The sequence below is a fragment of the Crotalus tigris genome, unplaced genomic scaffold, assembly GCF_016545835.1.
Source record: "Crotalus tigris isolate CLP2741 ecotype Arizona unplaced genomic scaffold, ASM1654583v1 scf7180000018825.4774228, whole genome shotgun sequence".
NCBI lineage: Eukaryota > Metazoa > Chordata > Lepidosauria > Squamata > Viperidae > Crotalus > Crotalus tigris.
In genome coordinates, this window is record NW_024097215.1 from 3690861 (window position 1) to 3708391 (window position 17531).

Genomic DNA, 17531 nt, shown 5'->3' on the forward strand with positions numbered 1-17531 from the left:
CTGCCTGCCTGCCCGCCTGCCCGCCCACCCATCTATCTATCTATCATCTGTCTATCTTTCTGTCTGTCTGTCTATCTATCTATCTATCTATCTATCTATCTATCTATCTATCTATCTATCTATCTATCTACCTACCTAGCTAGGTAGCTAGCTATTTATCTCTATCTATCTGTCTCTAACTAATCTCTGTCTAATCTATCTATCTATCTATCTATCTATCTATCTATCTATCTATCTATCTATCTTTCTATCTATCTATCTATCTATCATAGAAATCATCCATCTCCCTCCAGAGGAACTCTAGGCAGTGTACAAATAAAATATAGAACAAAAAAATCTCTACGATATATAAAATTTAAAAAGAGTCCAAGATGCCTGAAGCTCAACATTAAAAATTAATTAAAAGGCAGGGAGAGGGCCTTCAAGGTACCAACAAGCCCCATGGCTCCATGAGCCCCAAGCAAGGCCCCAGAATCATATTTTCAAACTTTTCTGAAAGGTAAGGAGAGTGGGGGCTCCCTCACCTCTGGGGTCCAAAGAGTGGGGTCAATGAAGCTGCCTCTTAGTTTCCCAAACTTTTCAACTGCCCTAAATAATATCTTAAACTCAGGATAACTCAGTTCTCTCTCTCTCTCTCTCTCTCTCTCTCTCTCTCTCTCTCTCTCTCTCTCTCTCACACACACACACACACACACACACACACACACACACATTATTCAAGAACATAGGAAACTTCCTTACACTAAATCGTATTATTGCTCATCTAGCTCAATACTGTTAATTCTGACTAATAATAGCTGTGTAAGATCTCAGCTGGCATTTAGCTAAAATTTTACATTTTTTTAAAAAATCAGTACGTTTTCACTGAATTTATTGGAAAGGAATGTTTTTGGTGCAATACTGATTATTTGAGCATGCCGTTCTTCACTTACCTGGGTAACAAGGGCTGCTGAGAATTGGGCTGCCCTATTTTCTACCCTCTTGTCCTCCCTCCAGCAGTCTGTGGACTTCCTGATTTCCCACTCTTTACTTAAATCCTGGAGGAAGACACCCAGGCTAAATGCCTTCTGTATGTATCTTCCAGATCACGTGATGGGAGCAGGTAAGGAAGCTGCAGAATGATGGGGAGATATGCAACAGAAAAGCACTTTTTGGAATAGCATGTTTATTTGTATGAAAATTATTTTGTAATGGAATGAGAATAAGAATATGAAAGAGGTTTTTAGAAATTCGGATTGCTTTAACAACTAATTGAGTGTGTTAAGTTAGTAAGACAATGTTTTGTGTAGTAATAGGTGTGTTCTTTTTTTTTTAGACGTGATAATTATTTGAATGAGATTTAAATGCTACCTGAAGAAATAAGAGAGATTTGTGATAAAAATCAATGATTTGTGAGCTTATGAATTAGAATATATCTGGATTAGCATTTTAGAAGGGATACCCGAAGTGATAATAGGTTTACCTAAGATTAAATTGGACTATGGTAACTGTAAATTAATAAAGTTCAAAACAGGATTAGGATTTATAGATATGCAATGTAGAAATGGATTATGTTAAACAGGTTATATTATTTGAGGGAAATAGAGAGGGAACATTTAATGTATTTACTTGAGCTATTATATGATTTTGTTTTTGGATGATTGATCACCTAATCACCACGGTGTGTCTTGAGCATTCTGTTGTAAAAGTTAAAAAAACAATAAAATTTGTTATAAAAAAAGAAAAGAAAAACAGAACCTTCTGTCATCTGGAAACAAAAAAGATGGAAGTTAAAAAATAATAATAAAACAACCTGAAGCTTTCTTCCTCAGGGGAAGAAAACTCTGATCATTGTTTGAAGAGGCCGCTGCTTTTTCTTCTTAGGAACTTTTATCTTTTCTATTGGACTTCAAATAGATGTCTTCTAACAGAAGAACCTCCACTGGATTTTCTTCTGTAGCACACGTGGCTCCTGCAGAGAATAACGCACGTGTCTTTCAATAGATAAGCCCACTGCAATGATATAGGCCAGTGATGGCGAACCTTTTAGAGACAGAGTGCCCCAAAACCATCCTGCTCCACCCTCCACCCCACCTGCCTGCAGGGCCTTCCACCGCCTCCACGCAGGCGGCCCAGCAGCGCCATATTGGCCACGCCCTCCGCCCACGCTCCGCAGCATCATCTGTGCACAATGGGGTGAGAGGGTGGAGTCTTGTCCCCACTGCCCGTCTGCCATGTCCTTGGTTGCGCTGCTCCGCGCGGGCCACACCCAGGGGCAACTCTCCTCCCGGGGGGCTGCTGGTGAGGAGGGAACCATAGGGGAGGTGGGGATGGGGGCGACAGCACGCGTGCCCACAGAGAGGGCTCTGAGTGCCGCCTCTGGCACACGTTCCATAGGTTCGCCACCACTGCTGTAGGCCATGACAGGGGCTTCCCAAATATTGACCTCCTTTCAACATCTCCCCAGTCAGAGGGGTCTGGAAGTAGGCTAAGGTCCATTGGTCCACTTTTGACATCAGTAAAGTACGGTTCTGATAGCAATGTCTGCTTGCTATTTGAAAATAAGCAGAGTAAGCCCATTCTGGACACTGGGTCTTCTTTCTTTGACTGGATCACTTCCCAGACACATTTGAGTTAGATTTTTTTTTTTAAAAAAAAAAATATTTTTTGTTGGAAGCCGATGTGGCAATCCCAGTCAACCGAAAGCCCTCAGCGTGATTCTTATGGATTGGCTGGTTCCTGCTGATGGCCCTCCACCGAGAAAGAGGCTGTTGCCAAGGTAATGGAGAAAAGGTCCTCCCCGTGTGACAGCAAGGGTTGTGAGGGGTGATGGGGTGGAGGGAAAGACACAGCCACCCAGTTAAAAACTCTCAAGTAAAGCCCCTCATGTAAAAAAAAACCCTCCATAATTCGCCATTTTGGCATTCCATCAGTGATTTTTTAAGTAGAAAGATTAAAACTTCACCACGCAGGCGGGTTCTTTAATGTTTCTTCCACCCCGCTCCCAAATGGCCGTTTCCCACATGAACTGAAACTACAGAGACAGCATTAAGTTGGAAGAAAATTGGGTGAGCCGAAGTCTTCATACGGGAAAGGCAACAGATTGGAGAAACATTCAGATCAGAGCAATTCTCCTTAATATGATCCCCAGTTGTTCTGGACTACAATTCTAAAATCATCCTTATCCCACAGAGTGACAGGATTATACACGCTGCCAACTTGGATAAATCTACTCTAAAGCAAGAGGCTAGCAAGCTCAACTGTAAACAGATTTTTAAACATGGAAGTTTGAATTTCGCATTGATAAGTGATCTTCCTCAAGGTAAGGATAAGTTGAGTTCTTGCTGGTTAGCTTGCAGTTTAGTGGGTTAATTCCCACTCTTTCCCTGCTGACTAAAGATGGATGCATTTTCCTTTGGCTTAGGATAAAGGGGGTCGAAGCTGGTAGAACAGATGGGAAACCCCTGTTGGCTGTATTTGGGTCAAGAGCTGGAAATTCTCCATGCATGTTTTAAAGAGTAACATCCCAAAAGGTCTTTGAGGCATTCTGGCCTTTAGAGCTGGGCTTAGAACCAAACTGTAAAACTTTGAGAACAGGCTCACATTTTTACACACAAACACACACACACATACCCAGAACAAAAACCTTAATACAGTTCCGTCTTCCCCAAGGATAGCCTTTGTCACCAGCCACACCACTCCCCACCGATGCTTATTTTGGCTGTCAAATCGCCCTGATAAATAGCTTATGTTAATGGGGTGAATTCAGAGCAGAGGGAAAATGGCAGTGCTAATAAAGGCACCTCCCTCTGCGAGCAGCAGGCCTGCTGCTTATGCCACACACGCTCCATGCATAAAGATTTCCGGGTCTTCGAGCCGGCTCTGATGCTCCATGCTAATCACAGAAGCAGCTCATAATGAGGCAGGCAGCTTGGGCCAGGACTGCTCCTTTCCCTTTTCACTTTCTAAAAGCACCTTTTTTTATTTGCTGGCATGACTTTCTGCTTCAGTAGGGCTTCCACTGCACCTCAAAGGCACTCTGGCCTATCACAGCTGCCACAGATCACAAAGGAAGGGCTAATTTTGCAAAAAGCTATGAAGGTACCACTTGGGCAGAAGATGGAATTTGCCACCTTCGCAGTCAGCTCTACGTTCTATCTTGGAAAAGGTGGGTGGTTTTTTTTAAAAAAAGCAAATGTCCTGAGCAGTCACTTCCCCCACTAACCTTTCCAGGCAGTTCTAGACAGAACTGTTTTCTTCTAAACTACACTTCAACTCTTTTGAAGAGAGGCACTAGAAGCCACAGCTGCTAAGGTATGTGGCAAGAATAAATGGAAAGAAAAAGAGAAGGCGAAGGAGAAGGACAGAAGAGGAAGGGGGAAACCAATTAAAGAAGAGAGTTAAAGCCTCCACGTTGCCTCTTACTTTGGATCCCACCATTCTTGGTACCATCTCTGGATGCTAGTTGGTAACCCTCAAAAATGAATTAGCAGAGAGTTCTTAGACATGAGAAAGGAAAAGAAAGGAAGGCACAATGTGCTGAAACCTGCCTTGGCACTTCTAAATGTTCTTCTTCTCTAAAAAAAAGACTTCCATTGTGCTTATTCACAAGCTACCTTGAAAAGTTCCCTTGTTGTGATTTCTTAGCTGACTTTATTGTTAGAAATGGCATAAAAGGCTCTTATCTGTTTTCTGTGACATGCTTTATATAGCTTTAGTAAGACCACACCTGGAATACTGGGTCCAGTTTTGGTCACCACGTTGCAAAAAAAGATGTTGAGACTTTGGAAAAAGTGCAAAGAAAAGCAACTAAAAACGTTTAAGGGTCTGGAGAAAAAAACATACTATGAACTGTTGCAGGATTTCAGTATGGCCAATCTAGAGAAAAGAAGGACTAGGGGTGACATGATAGCAGTATTCCACAAAGAAGAGGGGGTCAACTTATTTTCCAATGCACCAGAAGGCGAGACAAGAAACAGTGGATGGAAACTAATCAAGGAGAGAAGTAACCTGGAATTAAGGAGAAGCTTCCTAACAATGAGGACAATTAACCACTGGAACAGCTTGCCTTCAGAAGTTGTGGGTGCTTCATCATTGGAGGTTTTTAAGAAGAGACTGGACAGCCACTTGTCTGAAATGGTAGAGGGTCTCCTGCTTGAACAGGGGTTGGACTAGAACACCTCCAAGGGCCCCTCCAGCTCTATTCCGATTGATCCAATCACTCTGAAGGCTTTTGTAATTGGCCACTTTTTCTTCTCTGAAAAACAAAATTCTTCTTACTGTTCTCCTTCAGGATTTAACAGAAAATGGAGAATGAGGTTGCATTGTCAATAAGATTATTGTTCAATGAAAGTCACAATTTTCCTGCACAACTTTTGCCACCTGATAATTAAAGGAATGCAAGAACTGTCCACCTATGATAATTTCATCATTAGTCTCTTTTTAAAGAAAAAAATCGTGAAAGCAAATTAAATACAAAATACTAGGAAAACAATGCAGGGGTATCTTTCTGCAAGCACGCAGAGTTAGAAAGACACATGAAAAACTTGCATAACTGTATGTGATAAAGCAATTTCTCCAGAGGCTACTAAAAGGATTTCCAAACTGACATTCTCCTGCAAGCAGCCAATTTACCCACTAAGTGGCTGGAAGAAAAATTCCATGTATTTTCCCGATCCTGTGATGAAGCCAGTTTTCTCAGAGGAAAATATATATATATAGTTTCTGAGTTAGGAAGCCATTAGCCATTGGATAGTTCAGCCACAAGAGGGAGAAAGAGGCTTAGATTTAGGAGAACGGACTTTTCCAAGAACATTTTGTTGTATGCTTGTTTACTTGCAGTTTGCACCTTTAGTTCTTCCAAGTATAGAAAGCAGAAACAGCAAATAGAGAGGCTGGGCCAGAGTGAGCAGTAGCTTTCGAAGGATTTTCACGGGCATAAATATATTGACTATTTAGTCCTCATTAGTCTGAGAGACAAGGAAATTAATCAGGCCCAAAATGGTTGCCAATTAAAAAAGTGACTAATTGAAAGTTTGAGACAAGATACATCTCAGGTTGAAAGGGCCATTGTTGCAGATTCGCCAGCTACCCAAGGGGTACATCCTTCATTGCTTTCTGGATAAAGCATAACCAGATCATCTATAAGGACACACTGGAGTCAAACATCATTTAATGAGCCTAATTAGCATAAAGGAGGGGAGGGTCAGGGAGAGAATCAATCCAAGGGCCTCAGCGATGCTCCAAATTGTCCCAGCAGGTCTGCCTTGACTTAAAAGACGGGCTACTCTCTGCATTTGCCCTCATTTGCATTAATAACAAAACTAATTAATAATGATAATGAAAAAGGCTTTCCTGTTTATGACAAGGAGCCCAAGCAAGGCCAGGGGGTATAAGGCCTGTTCTGCAGTCCCACAGAGAGGAAACAATCTGATCTATTTCCATGATTTATTTCATTCTCAATTTACCACCGGCTCCATAATTCTAAGGGGTTTTTTTTCAACTATTTTTCTTGCATTCTTTTTTATTTCCTAAGGGTGTATAGAGCAGTGGTTCTCAACCTTTTTAATGCCGCGACCCCCAACCGGTCGTAAGTCGAGGACTACTCAACCGGTCGTAAGTCGAGGACTACTCAACTGGTGCAGCACCGTTTGCAGAATGGGACTTTTGGCAGGCTCAGCAGGGCACAGACAGCCTGGATAATTCCTATTGGCTTTTGAAAGCCAACAGAATTAGACTCTATTCCAGAGAGTATTCTATTGGCTTTCAAAAGCCAATAAAATAAAAGGGAGTAGCACAGCTAAGGAAAAGGGGGAAAAATGGCGGACTGCGTTGTTTGGCGACCCCCGTGAAATGGTCGTTCGACCCCAAATGGGGTCCCGACCCACAGATTGAGAACCACTGGTATAGAGGCTACAAAGCCTCTTAAGTCAGGTATGCTGGCTGGGGAATTCTGGAACTTGACATCCACACACCTTAAAGTTGTCAAAGTTGAGAAAAATTGCTCTAAGTGATAGTATTTAATGAGCAAATTAATTGCCCGTCATTGCCCCCATTGCTATTTTTTCAGATGTAGCCTGCTAACCTCTAAGAAGGGGCAGTAAATAATCCACCTGCAAATGTACATGGTGATGAAAATGCTGCACCTGTTGAATTTATGTATATCACATTTTAGCAGATGGCAGTGTGTGGTAATGTTCACTCCTGGCTACATTTGGCTGCAGCAGGCTAGTTTTGGAAGTTGAAGACATATTGACTAACCACATCTGTGCTGTTGCTGGAGAAAATATATATATATTGCTATCTCTACAATCACCAAGAGTTGACCTGAATTTAAGGCTTTGCTTTTTTACACTCATTTAGCTATTTCCAAATGACCTTCACCAAAGCTCAAAGTATATTCCATAAATGCCAGAAAATAAAATGTTAACATTGCTCACCTTCCTTTAACCATCAAAGAGTTGCCTTGAACCATTCAATTTAATAAACAAATCACACCATAAGAGACTGTGACTCGGAACTGGACAGGCCAATATGCCCTTAGACCAAGGGAGAGTTAATAGATTGGAAGGAATGTTAGAGGTCATTTCAAGCCACTTTGTTATCCTGATGAGGTGCAGATACTCTGGACATCACAACTCGGAGCAATATTTAGCTGTGAGTTGTTGGTCAGCATACCTAGGAGTAGTAGGTTGAGGAAGACTAATCTACTCCAGCTTTCTACCAATTCAGGTTATCCCCAAATTATTGCTACTATTAATAGGAAAAAGGAAAGACTCCTTGGATAACAGCTAGTGTTTGGGTAACATTTATTCTACATAACTTCGCAGCTTATAGCAATATAAAAAAATAGCACACTATTGTTATTGTTTCTGTGTTTGTACTGGTTATATTTAGTGGCAGGTGAGTAGATTGGTTTTGAGTCTCACCATACATTTTCTTTGGTGCTTGGCAAATTCTCAGCATCTTTCATCAGAACTTGTGTCCTTCTGTGTTTTGTCATCACACTGCCAAGAATACACAAATTCTGATGGGGTTGTGATCAAAACAAGCAAGACCCTAGCCATGAAGCTGGAAGCATATTGCAAACAACATGTGATTAAAAAAAACAAAAAGCTATGAGAATGCTGACCCCAATTAGCATGACAAGAAGTTCATCTTTAGCCTGATAAGTTTAACTTTCTTTGCATGCAAATTTTTATAATTTTTTTTATTCCAATGCATGAGTGTCAGTGAGGAAATTATCTGCTTCAGTTGCTGTTGAATGGGAAAATGATCAGCTATACTGTTTATTCCAACTATGTTAGCCTGGGATGGCATCATTTTGGCCATCCTTCAGATGTGGTGTTGTCTGAGCTTGATGGTTTTCTTGCAGATATTTCCTTACTGAACTAGGTAACATCATCTGTGGTAGAGTAGTCATTATATAGCATTGATGATGTTACCTAGTTGGGTAATGAAACATCTGCTACAAAACCAAGGACCCTGGTTTTCTATAAAGGAAGGGGAGCATATAAAATAATTAGGGACAGTAGACCAAGACATGGTGGAAAACGAAAGTTCTCAAAATATAATCCCAAGAGTTAGTTTAGCTTTTTGAAGTTCTCCACACAAGTTCCAGAGCCCTTGACTTCAAAGGAGAAAAACCATTGGTACCCTAACACAGAACAGAACAAGGGGTCTGGCGGGAGGGGTCAAAAAAGTCAAGATGACACACATAGGGGCCATAGTTGGAATTACATATCACCTTTTTTGACCCCCTACAGACACCTCTTGGAACAGAATGAAGGAGATGGGCTGGAATAAGCATTCTGCCCCAATATCTACCATAAAGAGCCAGTTTGGTGTAGTGGTTAAAGCATCAGGGCAAAAAGCGGGAGCTTGTGAGAGGCACAAAGCCAGTTGGGTGAGTTGGGCCAGTCCCTTTCTCCCAGCCCTAGGAAGGAGGCCATGGCAAACCTAAAAACCCTCGCCAAGAACATTGCAAGGACTTCTCCACGAAAATCGGAAACCACTGAAGGGAAAAAAAAACAAAAACAAAATCTAGTAAGGAATGAATTACAGCAGATAGAAGAAAAAAGAAGAAATCCGGAACTCGTTCATTACCAGCTTTGGCCAAGAGAGGGCGCAAAACGGTCAGTTTACAACTCCTACCTAGGATCTTTCCTGAAGTCGTTCTCCCCCCCCCCCTTTCCAAAGGAAGTCAACACGCTTCTCTATTGACCCGCTCTGCGCCTTATCAGCTGCGTCGCTAGAGAGTCGCAGACCCCAAGAGCCACCCTGTCCTCAGTCTGCGCTTCGTCTGAAAGGCCCCACAACGGAAAGGCGTGCAGGGCCTGATCCAGGCAGGGGCTCAGCGGGCGGCCAGGGGCGAGCTTGGTTAACTGCAGCTCCCTGCGGAGGCGCTACGGGGGGGGGGGGGGGTTAATCTGCCTTTCCTTTCCTGCCGGGCGCTGAGACGCTGGACTGCAACGGGAGGAAACTCAGAAGCGGAAGAAGGAGGGGGGAGCTGGAGAGACCTGACTGGGACATAAGAGCAAACCCTAGTCTGACAGTAGAACAGAACAGAATAGAGCCGGAAGGGACCTTGGAGGTCTTCTAGTCCAGCCCCCGGATTTTTAATTGAAGAAGAGATTTCCCACAGTCTTTTCTTTGTTAAAAGAGGGCTAGAGGTGGCACAGACAGGGCAAACCTTTTGGGGAAAAAAAAAAAGCTTTAACTCCCGCCCTCTCGTGGAGTATGCACTGGACCAGCCCGAAATTTTAAGATGGGAACCGCATTTTGCACCTGCCCACAGACACTATTTATGTATTACAATTAGTGACCTGCAGCCTGGTTTAGGTATCTGAATCTTGCAGAGGGGAAAATAAATGTTAAGCTCGCGTGCCTGCGTGGGAGTCGGGGGACGCTTGCGAGAAGGAGGTTCCACGACCACCGGGGTCTAAGCGAATCGGGCATTTCGCTTTTTAAAGGGTTTTTTAGAGTTAGAGATTTGAGTCTATGGAAAATCCAAGAGCCACTATTTTCTCGAAAGACGAGGCTCCGAGTTCAGTCGGCTCTCCCCACGTGCACAAAAAAAATCACCGGCCGCTTTGCTGCAATCCCAGGCGGCTTCCAACGGGACGGCCTCCGAGAAAAAACGGGGCAGCTTAGACTTTTATATGGTCAAGGATCCGATGAACAAAATCCGCCCCCTTTTTAAATGATTCCCAGCACTCGAATACGAGAAAGAAAAGTAATGATCCCAATCAAAAAGCCCCCCCCACACACACACACACGTGGGGAGAAGCGGACACGTGTCCGCACTGGGTACATTTCCGCGGAGAGAAAAAGCATTCTGGAACAAAGGATGTTTTTGGAAACGCACTCTTGAGACTTTCCCGAGTGAGACACGTGCACGTGTGAATGGGTGGGAGGCACCAGGCTCGCCCCTCAAGTGGGAAAGTGCTACGGTCGTTGAGCCCCCCTGGCAGACTTTCCTCCACATGGCAAAAAAAAAAAAAAAGTCAGCCGTCTCTTTTTCGCCCCCAAACCAGCCACCGGACTTTGGCCTGAACCCCCCAACCTGACACGTGTTAAGAGGTCACAGAGCCTGAATCTTTAGATCCCCTGGGGGGTGGGGGATGGGAAACCACTGCAGGGACCGGAGTGACTAAATTCGGATTCACGTCCACCCTGGGGCGTGAAATCGGGTAGCCCCAGCTATCTCTATTACGGGGGTGGGGTCGGTTGGGGGCCGCAGGCAGTGAAGGAAAAACTCGGCTGCCTCGAGCCCCGAAAGAAAACCCGGCGTCCAAGACCGGTTTCCCACGCCATCCGCAAGCCTGCCTCTGAGCATGTACAGAGCGCCCTCCCTCCCTCCCTCCCGCTGCTGCCAGGGCCGGCTTGGGCTGAGCCCTCCCTGCCTCCAGCCGGCAGGTCAAGGCTGGGGGCCCCTTCCCGGCCCCCCTCGCCCCTCACCGTTGCCGCCGGTTACGTTGGCCAGGTCCAGGAAGGCGCCGGGGCCGAGCGCGGCCAGGGCCGAAGAGTTGAGGCTGAGCAGCAGCTCCGAAGAGTTGGCCAGGCTGTCGCCGGCCGCTAGCGAGTCCGCGAAGAGGTTCATCTGCAGCAGCGTCTTCAGCAGGTAGCGCAGCATCCTGGCCGCCGCTCCAGCTGCCCGCTGCCGCCGCCGCCGCCTGTGCTGGCATCCGGAGGAGGAGGAGGCGCCGGGCGAGCGTGGAGCGCCTGTCCCCGCCGCCTCTGCAGCGCTGCTGCTGCTGCTGCTCTGCGCCTCCTGGCTGGCTGGCCCGCCCGGTTCTCTGTCCCCTCCTTCCTTCCGCGGCTGGGCCGGGCCGGCGCTCCTGCGGGGGGGGGGGCGTGCGGGCAGAAGGCAGGCGCTGCCACCGATAAAGCTTTAATTATTGGATTCATAACTCTCCCTGCAGGGCGAGGCGCAGAGCAATGCGACGCCTGCCTCCCCCCACCCCCGCCCTCCCCAGAACCTCCGCCAAGGCGGAAAGGAAAAGACCGCGCAGGCCGGTCTGTCTGAGCTGGTCAGCAACTCACTACCCAACCCCCCCCCCCACACACAACCGCCCCAAAGAGCTGCCCGGACAGTTATGAGCCGCAACTGCACCCTTTCGGACTTGAAGGAGAGAAGTGGCAGCCGGGGAGCAGAAATTGCTGGTTTGGGGGTTTGGGGGGTGGGGGGTGGGGAGGAAAGTTCCAAGTGATATAAACTCTGCCACCCTCTCTTGGAAAGAGAAAAAAAAGTTGCTGAACTTCTGGGAGAATTTCCCCCCCCACCACCCCGCGTCCCAAATTTAATCCCTGGGTGGCTTTTCGGAAAAAAAAAAAAAAGCAGCAAGCCATAAACATCCCTTTGGCACACTTTGAAAAGCTGCAGCTGCCCCCCCCGCCCCCACCCCAATGTGCTGGACTAGGTGGATTAATGCTCTGATTTGGGAGAAGGGGGAACCCAGATTTGGAAATTCCACATGGAGAAAGAAAAAAAGGAAGAAAGAAAGAAAGAAAGAAAGAAAGAAAGAAAGAAAGAAAGAAAGAAAGAAAGAAAGAAAGAAAGAAAGAAAGAAAGAAAGAAAGAAAGAAAGAAACTTCCAGCTGGAGGTCCAGTGGGTGGTTGGGAATGCAACCTTGCTCCCTTTTGGAGATTTGATTCAGAGCTGGCCCACATAGCTCCTGAGCACGGCAAGCCCCCCCTCATCTGGGGTGGGATCCGTGCAGCAAACACTTTGCACAGATCAGCAGAGGTGCTGGTGGTGTCTGATTCTGCAGAAGGAGTCAGCATCACATGTAGGTGTTTTCTATTGGGCAGGGTGTGTGCCAAGGCCAACTTACTATACTCCTGTACTTAACCCTGTGGGTATTCTTGGGAGAGGGAGAAGTCACAGAAGCAAACAGCATTGTGCTCCTAGGAATTTACCCTCTGAATAAACATTGACGGGAGCAGAGCTTAGAAGAAGCAACTGAAAGAATAAATGCCAGCCTTCTTTTCAGCTGAGAAGGAAAGCTCTAAAGAAGAAAGAAAATCTCTGCAAAAGAAAAAGAACTTCTGCTAAGAAAGAAAGCGGAATGTATCAATGCCTCAAGAAGTTTTCCTATAGCAGGGATCTTCAAACTTGGCAACTTTAAGACTTGGGGACTTCAACTCCCAGAATTCCTCAGCCATGGCTGGCTGAGGAATTCTGGGAGTTGAAGTCCACAAGTCTTAAAGTTGCCAAGTTTGAAGACCCCTGTCCTATAGGGACATGGACCATCAGCTCTCCTAAGACCACGGCCAGTTTAATTTCAAAAGCTTTCTAAGGGATCAGGTCAAATCAGACCAATGGGAGCCTCTACCTACCACTTCCTACTCATCCCTCCTTCATATCCTTGGTGGAAAAGACTGCCTTCTACTACTCACCTGTGGCCATCTGGAAGGCAAGGTCTTCCTCTTTCAGTCTTTCGATCTTCAATCTTTCAGCCTTTCGGTCAAATGAAGTGAAGGGGAAATGGTGGTACCATTCAGAGCATAACTGTGGATCAGAAGACTAGGGTCCCAATCAGCAGCTTGAGGAGAGCTCCCCCTGAAACATAAGACTTGGGGTGACTACTTTGGGGAATGGAGACACCATCCAGTCTACAGTATTGAGATCTTGTCTCAAGCTGCCTACTCATCAGTAGAATGAGAAAATTCTGAAGAGTGTAGGAGAAGGGTCTTCAAACTTGGCAACTTTAAGACTTGTGGACTTCGACTCCCAGAATTCCTCAGCCAACCAGGGCTGGCTGAGGAATTCTGGGAATTGAAGTCCACAAGTCTTAAAGTTGCCAAGTTTGAAGACCCCTGATGTAGGAAGTCCTCCTTAGTGAAGCTTGCCCAGCACTTGGCAGGACTTCCCCTTTGACAACCAAGTTATTATTTTGACAGGCTTTTAAATCTTAAACATCTTCAGTATCAGCATCAGCATTCACAACAATAACATCATCTAGAGCAGGGGTGTCAAACTCAATTTCATTGAGGGCCGCATCAGCATTGTGGTTGCCTTTGGGGGGGTGGCCAGGGTGGGTGCGGCCTACTGGGTGGGCATGGCCAGCTCTACATCGCTCGCGTCAAGGGGGCCTGTGGGGGCCTGGGCAGGAGTGGAACAGATCTGAGGGTCTCTGGCAGAAGGAGGTGGTACCGGGGCAAGTGCCAAGGCATAGTCAATTTCTTCATTCCTCACAAAGGGTGACACCTCCCCAGCATGCATTCAGGGGACGGGGCCGACGCAGCAGGGGCTGGTTCCTCGCTGTTTCTAGACGGCCTTGTGGAGCTAAGACTGAATGTGTTTCAGCATAGACGGCCACCACAAAATTGTACATTGGCTCCCGGCCGGACTGGTCCAGGGCCAAGGCATTGGGGGCCGTTCCCTCACTGTTTCCAGGATGGCTTCGCGGGCCACATGAAACCACTTTGCGGGCTGCATCCGGCCCCCGGGCCTTGTGTTTGACATGTCTGATCTAGAGTATCTCTACTCTATGGCCTTTATGCAGCTTCAGTCTGTAGCTGATCTGTGCAAGGTGCTGAGTAGGGCACAGTTGCAATAGATGCTGACTAAATTTTGACCTTCAGGGGCTTTGTGATGGAAAACACAAATCAATGAGGGAAGAAGCAGATGGATGCAAGTACTGGAAGGTGATCAGATGTGCTTCCTCAGCACATCTCATCCTTAGAAGTCCCACTTTCTGCACAGAGATCAACTGGATCTCCATGGATCGCATGAGCCACCTAGTTGTGTCCCACCAATGCTGTGCACTTGATGTGGCTCTGACTTAGTAGGAGGGCCTTCTTTCAGGCAAGAATGGGGTGGAGCTATTCAGCATGGCCCCCAACCCTTATCACACATTATTTCCCCACATCTTAACAGTATTAAAGTGACAGAGCTTTTGCTTTTAGTGATCCGATTTGGTAATCAACAAACTTGGCCAGTTCTTCCCTAGTAAACACCAGTTTTAAAGTGGGTGGGGGGGGGACAAGGGACGGGGAAGGAATCCTGTTTTTATTCCTCTGTTGCAACTACTGTGATTTTTTTTGCTAAATCATTCGTTCAGTATCAATATTCTTCTCAATTCTCCATGGTTTTTTTTTTTCTTAATTCCCCAATCTGTTTGGCTTTCTAAATCAGAATCTTCCAAAGGTGAAGGATGGTTTTCATCCTTTCCGTCTCTGAGGACCTCTTGCTTGGCTGGGTCCAATGAAACACTTCATTCCCTGTCCAAGTCAATGAATCAACGAAGTAAAATAAAGTCGATTTCCTGACGGTTTTTGGAATCATTTCTTGCTGAATATGTACTGGTGTGTTTCCCAACTGAAGATCCGTGGCTGCCAAGTCCTTGACTGCTTTTAGCAGCCCTGTGTTCCTTTTACAACAGACATTTTGCCCTGCCAACTTCTGCAGTGCCACAGGCTGCACTTGGAGGAAGTGCTTATTTTGCTTGAATATATGAGGCTGAACCTGCTGGACCCAAGTAGAGCAAACCCTGCGGTGGTGGATGGGGAGACCTAATGGTCATTGCCATCAGGCCACACTAAACACACCTTAGATGCCTTAAAGTTCTGCAAGAGAGGAGAGAGGGAGGGGAAAGGAAAGAGAGAAAGGAGGGAGAGGAGAGAGGGAGAGAAGAAAAGAGAGAGGGAGAGGCGGGAAGGAAAGAGGGGGAACAGAGGGGAGAGGAGGGAGAGAGAGAAGGAGAGGGGGAGAGAGGGGGAAGGAGGGGAGAGGGAGAAAGAGTGAGAAAAGGGGGAAGGGAGACAGGAGAGAGAGAGAGACAGAGAAACCAGAATTTTCAAGGCAAAATATTTAGCAACATTTTTTACAAGAATGTCTTCAGTTCCCCATATATTTTTTGAAAATGAAAAATGATGGAAGAGAGCCTTCTTTCTTTCTTTCTTTCTTTCTTTCTTTCTTTCTTTCTTTCTTTCTTTCTTTCTTCTTCTTCTTCTTCTTCTTCTTCTTCTTCTTCTTCTTCTTCTTCTTCTTCTTCTCCTTCTCCTTCTCCTTCTCCTTCTCCTTCTCCTTCTTCTCTTTCTCCTCCCAATTGGGGCCCACATGATAGCTTACTTAATTCTCTGAACCAACAGCCAATTATTCTGTATTAAATGAACCAGTTAACTAAACCATAGGTTAATCTAATGCACAAGCCCATTCTGAGTCATTTTCTAGACACCTCTCAAGTGGCTGGGCCAAGGCACACAAGCCAGAAGACTCAATTATCTCTCCACTGTCCATTGGTCTTCCCCAATGGAACTTTACAACAGGAAGGAGAAGAGATAGGGAATGGAATGGAAGCTGCCCCAAATCATTCTCTTCAAGTGGCTTTGTGAATTAGCCACGCTCATAAATCCCCTTTGAGTGCCCATCTTTAAATCAAGAAATTCTGGGGTTCTATTATGCTTTTGCTTAGTAGGAATTTTCTGGAAATCCAAATGGATATTCAAGTAAGCCAAGAGCTATAGAGAGGAATTGCACAGAAGCTGGAATGAACTCTGGAGAAAGGCCTTTTTGTATGTGCAAAAGCAGGAGAGGGAGCCATACCTGACCTTCATTACTAGAGAAAGCAACTTGCACATGAAGGCATTTCGGACATTCTGGAGCATCTTCCAGGAAGCTGTTATTGTTACTGACCTCACCAGGTGGCGCTCTTAGACATATCCTCCTGGCACATAAGGCAAGCAGTGACCAGCTATGGCATTGGTTAGCATAGTGTTCTCAAAAGAATGTGGGACCTATGGAAAAATATCTACAATTAGCTCCAAGAGAACAAGGATTATGATGGGAATTGGGACTCATGAATAGCAATTCCAAGAGTCTCTGTAGAAAATGACACAATGACACTTTTGGGGGGTTTGTCTTCTTTTATACTCCTGGAATTGTGAAGAAAGAATTTTGTCAAATCCAACAGACTTTCAGCAGATAGTATATAAACTTGATATCTGTATATCACGTTTATTAGAGGAACTCCCGGGAAATTAAATATGGATTTGACGTCACAGTCCTTAAGAAAATCATCAAGCTCTAATTATTAACTAGACAACCCAGAAATAAGAATAGATTGAATCATCCTAGATCCATTAACAACCATATTTGGATTAATAATCTGAATTCATTTATAAGGGCATGTTTGTAGAACTTCTCCTGTCCATGTCTTCATGCTGAGATATGTTGATGAAAATTCAGCATTAACCATTGTTTGGATTTCTTATTTGCCATGGATTGGCTGATGATCTTTATTTGAATATTACAAATCTCCAATTCAATCATACAGATGAATAAATACCATCTTTCAGGTACCTTTCATGATTCAGTGCGTGACATGACTGCATGGCCCCAATACGATATTTAAGTGATAGGAAATAGTTTTTGATATTGCACATGTTACTGTTCAAATTACTTCTCTGATGTGTATTTTATCCTTTTATTTCCCCCCCCCCCTCCACTGCAGAAGAAAACCCATTACATTTTTGAATATAGCTAGTCTGGTCTGTGATCAGTGACTGTGTGTAAGTTAGAACTAATTCTGCCTTATTCTCTCATGGGAAAACCATGGGGTGTACTCACTCAAACTTTGGTTTCAAGATAGGTTTTGGGAAAGAGTCAAAGGTCTAGAGCAGGGATCGACAACCTTGACAACTTTTAAGATTTGTGGACTTCAGCTCCCAGAATTTCTCAGCCAGAAGAATATTGATCTTGAACGAATGACTTAGCAACTTAGTAGTTGCAACAGAGGAATAAAAACAGAATTCCTTTCCCGCCCCTTGCCCCCCCACTTTAAAACTGGTGTTTACTAGGGAAAAACTGGCCAAGTTGGTGGTTACCAAATTTGATCACTAAAAGCAAAAGCTCTGTCACTTTAATGCTGTTAAGATGTGGGAAAATAATGTATGATAAGGGTTGGGGGCCATGCTGAATAGCTCCACCCCACTCTTGCCTGGAAGAGGCCCTCCTGCTAAGTCAGAGCCACATCAAGTGCACAGCATTGGTGGGACACAACTAGGTGGCTCATGCGATCCATGGAGATCCAGTTGATCTCTGTGC

At 45.2% G+C, this 17531-nt stretch overlaps 1 protein-coding gene across 3 annotated transcripts in view; it reads right to left on the reverse strand.

The window, feature by feature from the left end:
- ROBO3 (roundabout guidance receptor 3) overlaps nt 1–11215 on the reverse strand; it is a 228409-nt gene extending 217194 nt beyond the window's left edge. For 2 of the 3 annotated variants that reach the window (XM_039356471.1, XM_039356472.1), the window contains exon 1: nt 10939–11215. In XM_039356471.1, coding sequence (XP_039212405.1) covers nt 10939–11113 — 175 coding nt within the window. In that variant the 5' untranslated portion in view covers nt 11114–11215. The remainder of the gene's footprint in view (nt 1–10938) is intronic. The other variant, XM_039356470.1, reaches the window with a different exon arrangement.
- Nucleotides 11216–17531: the final 6316 nt, after the last annotated feature.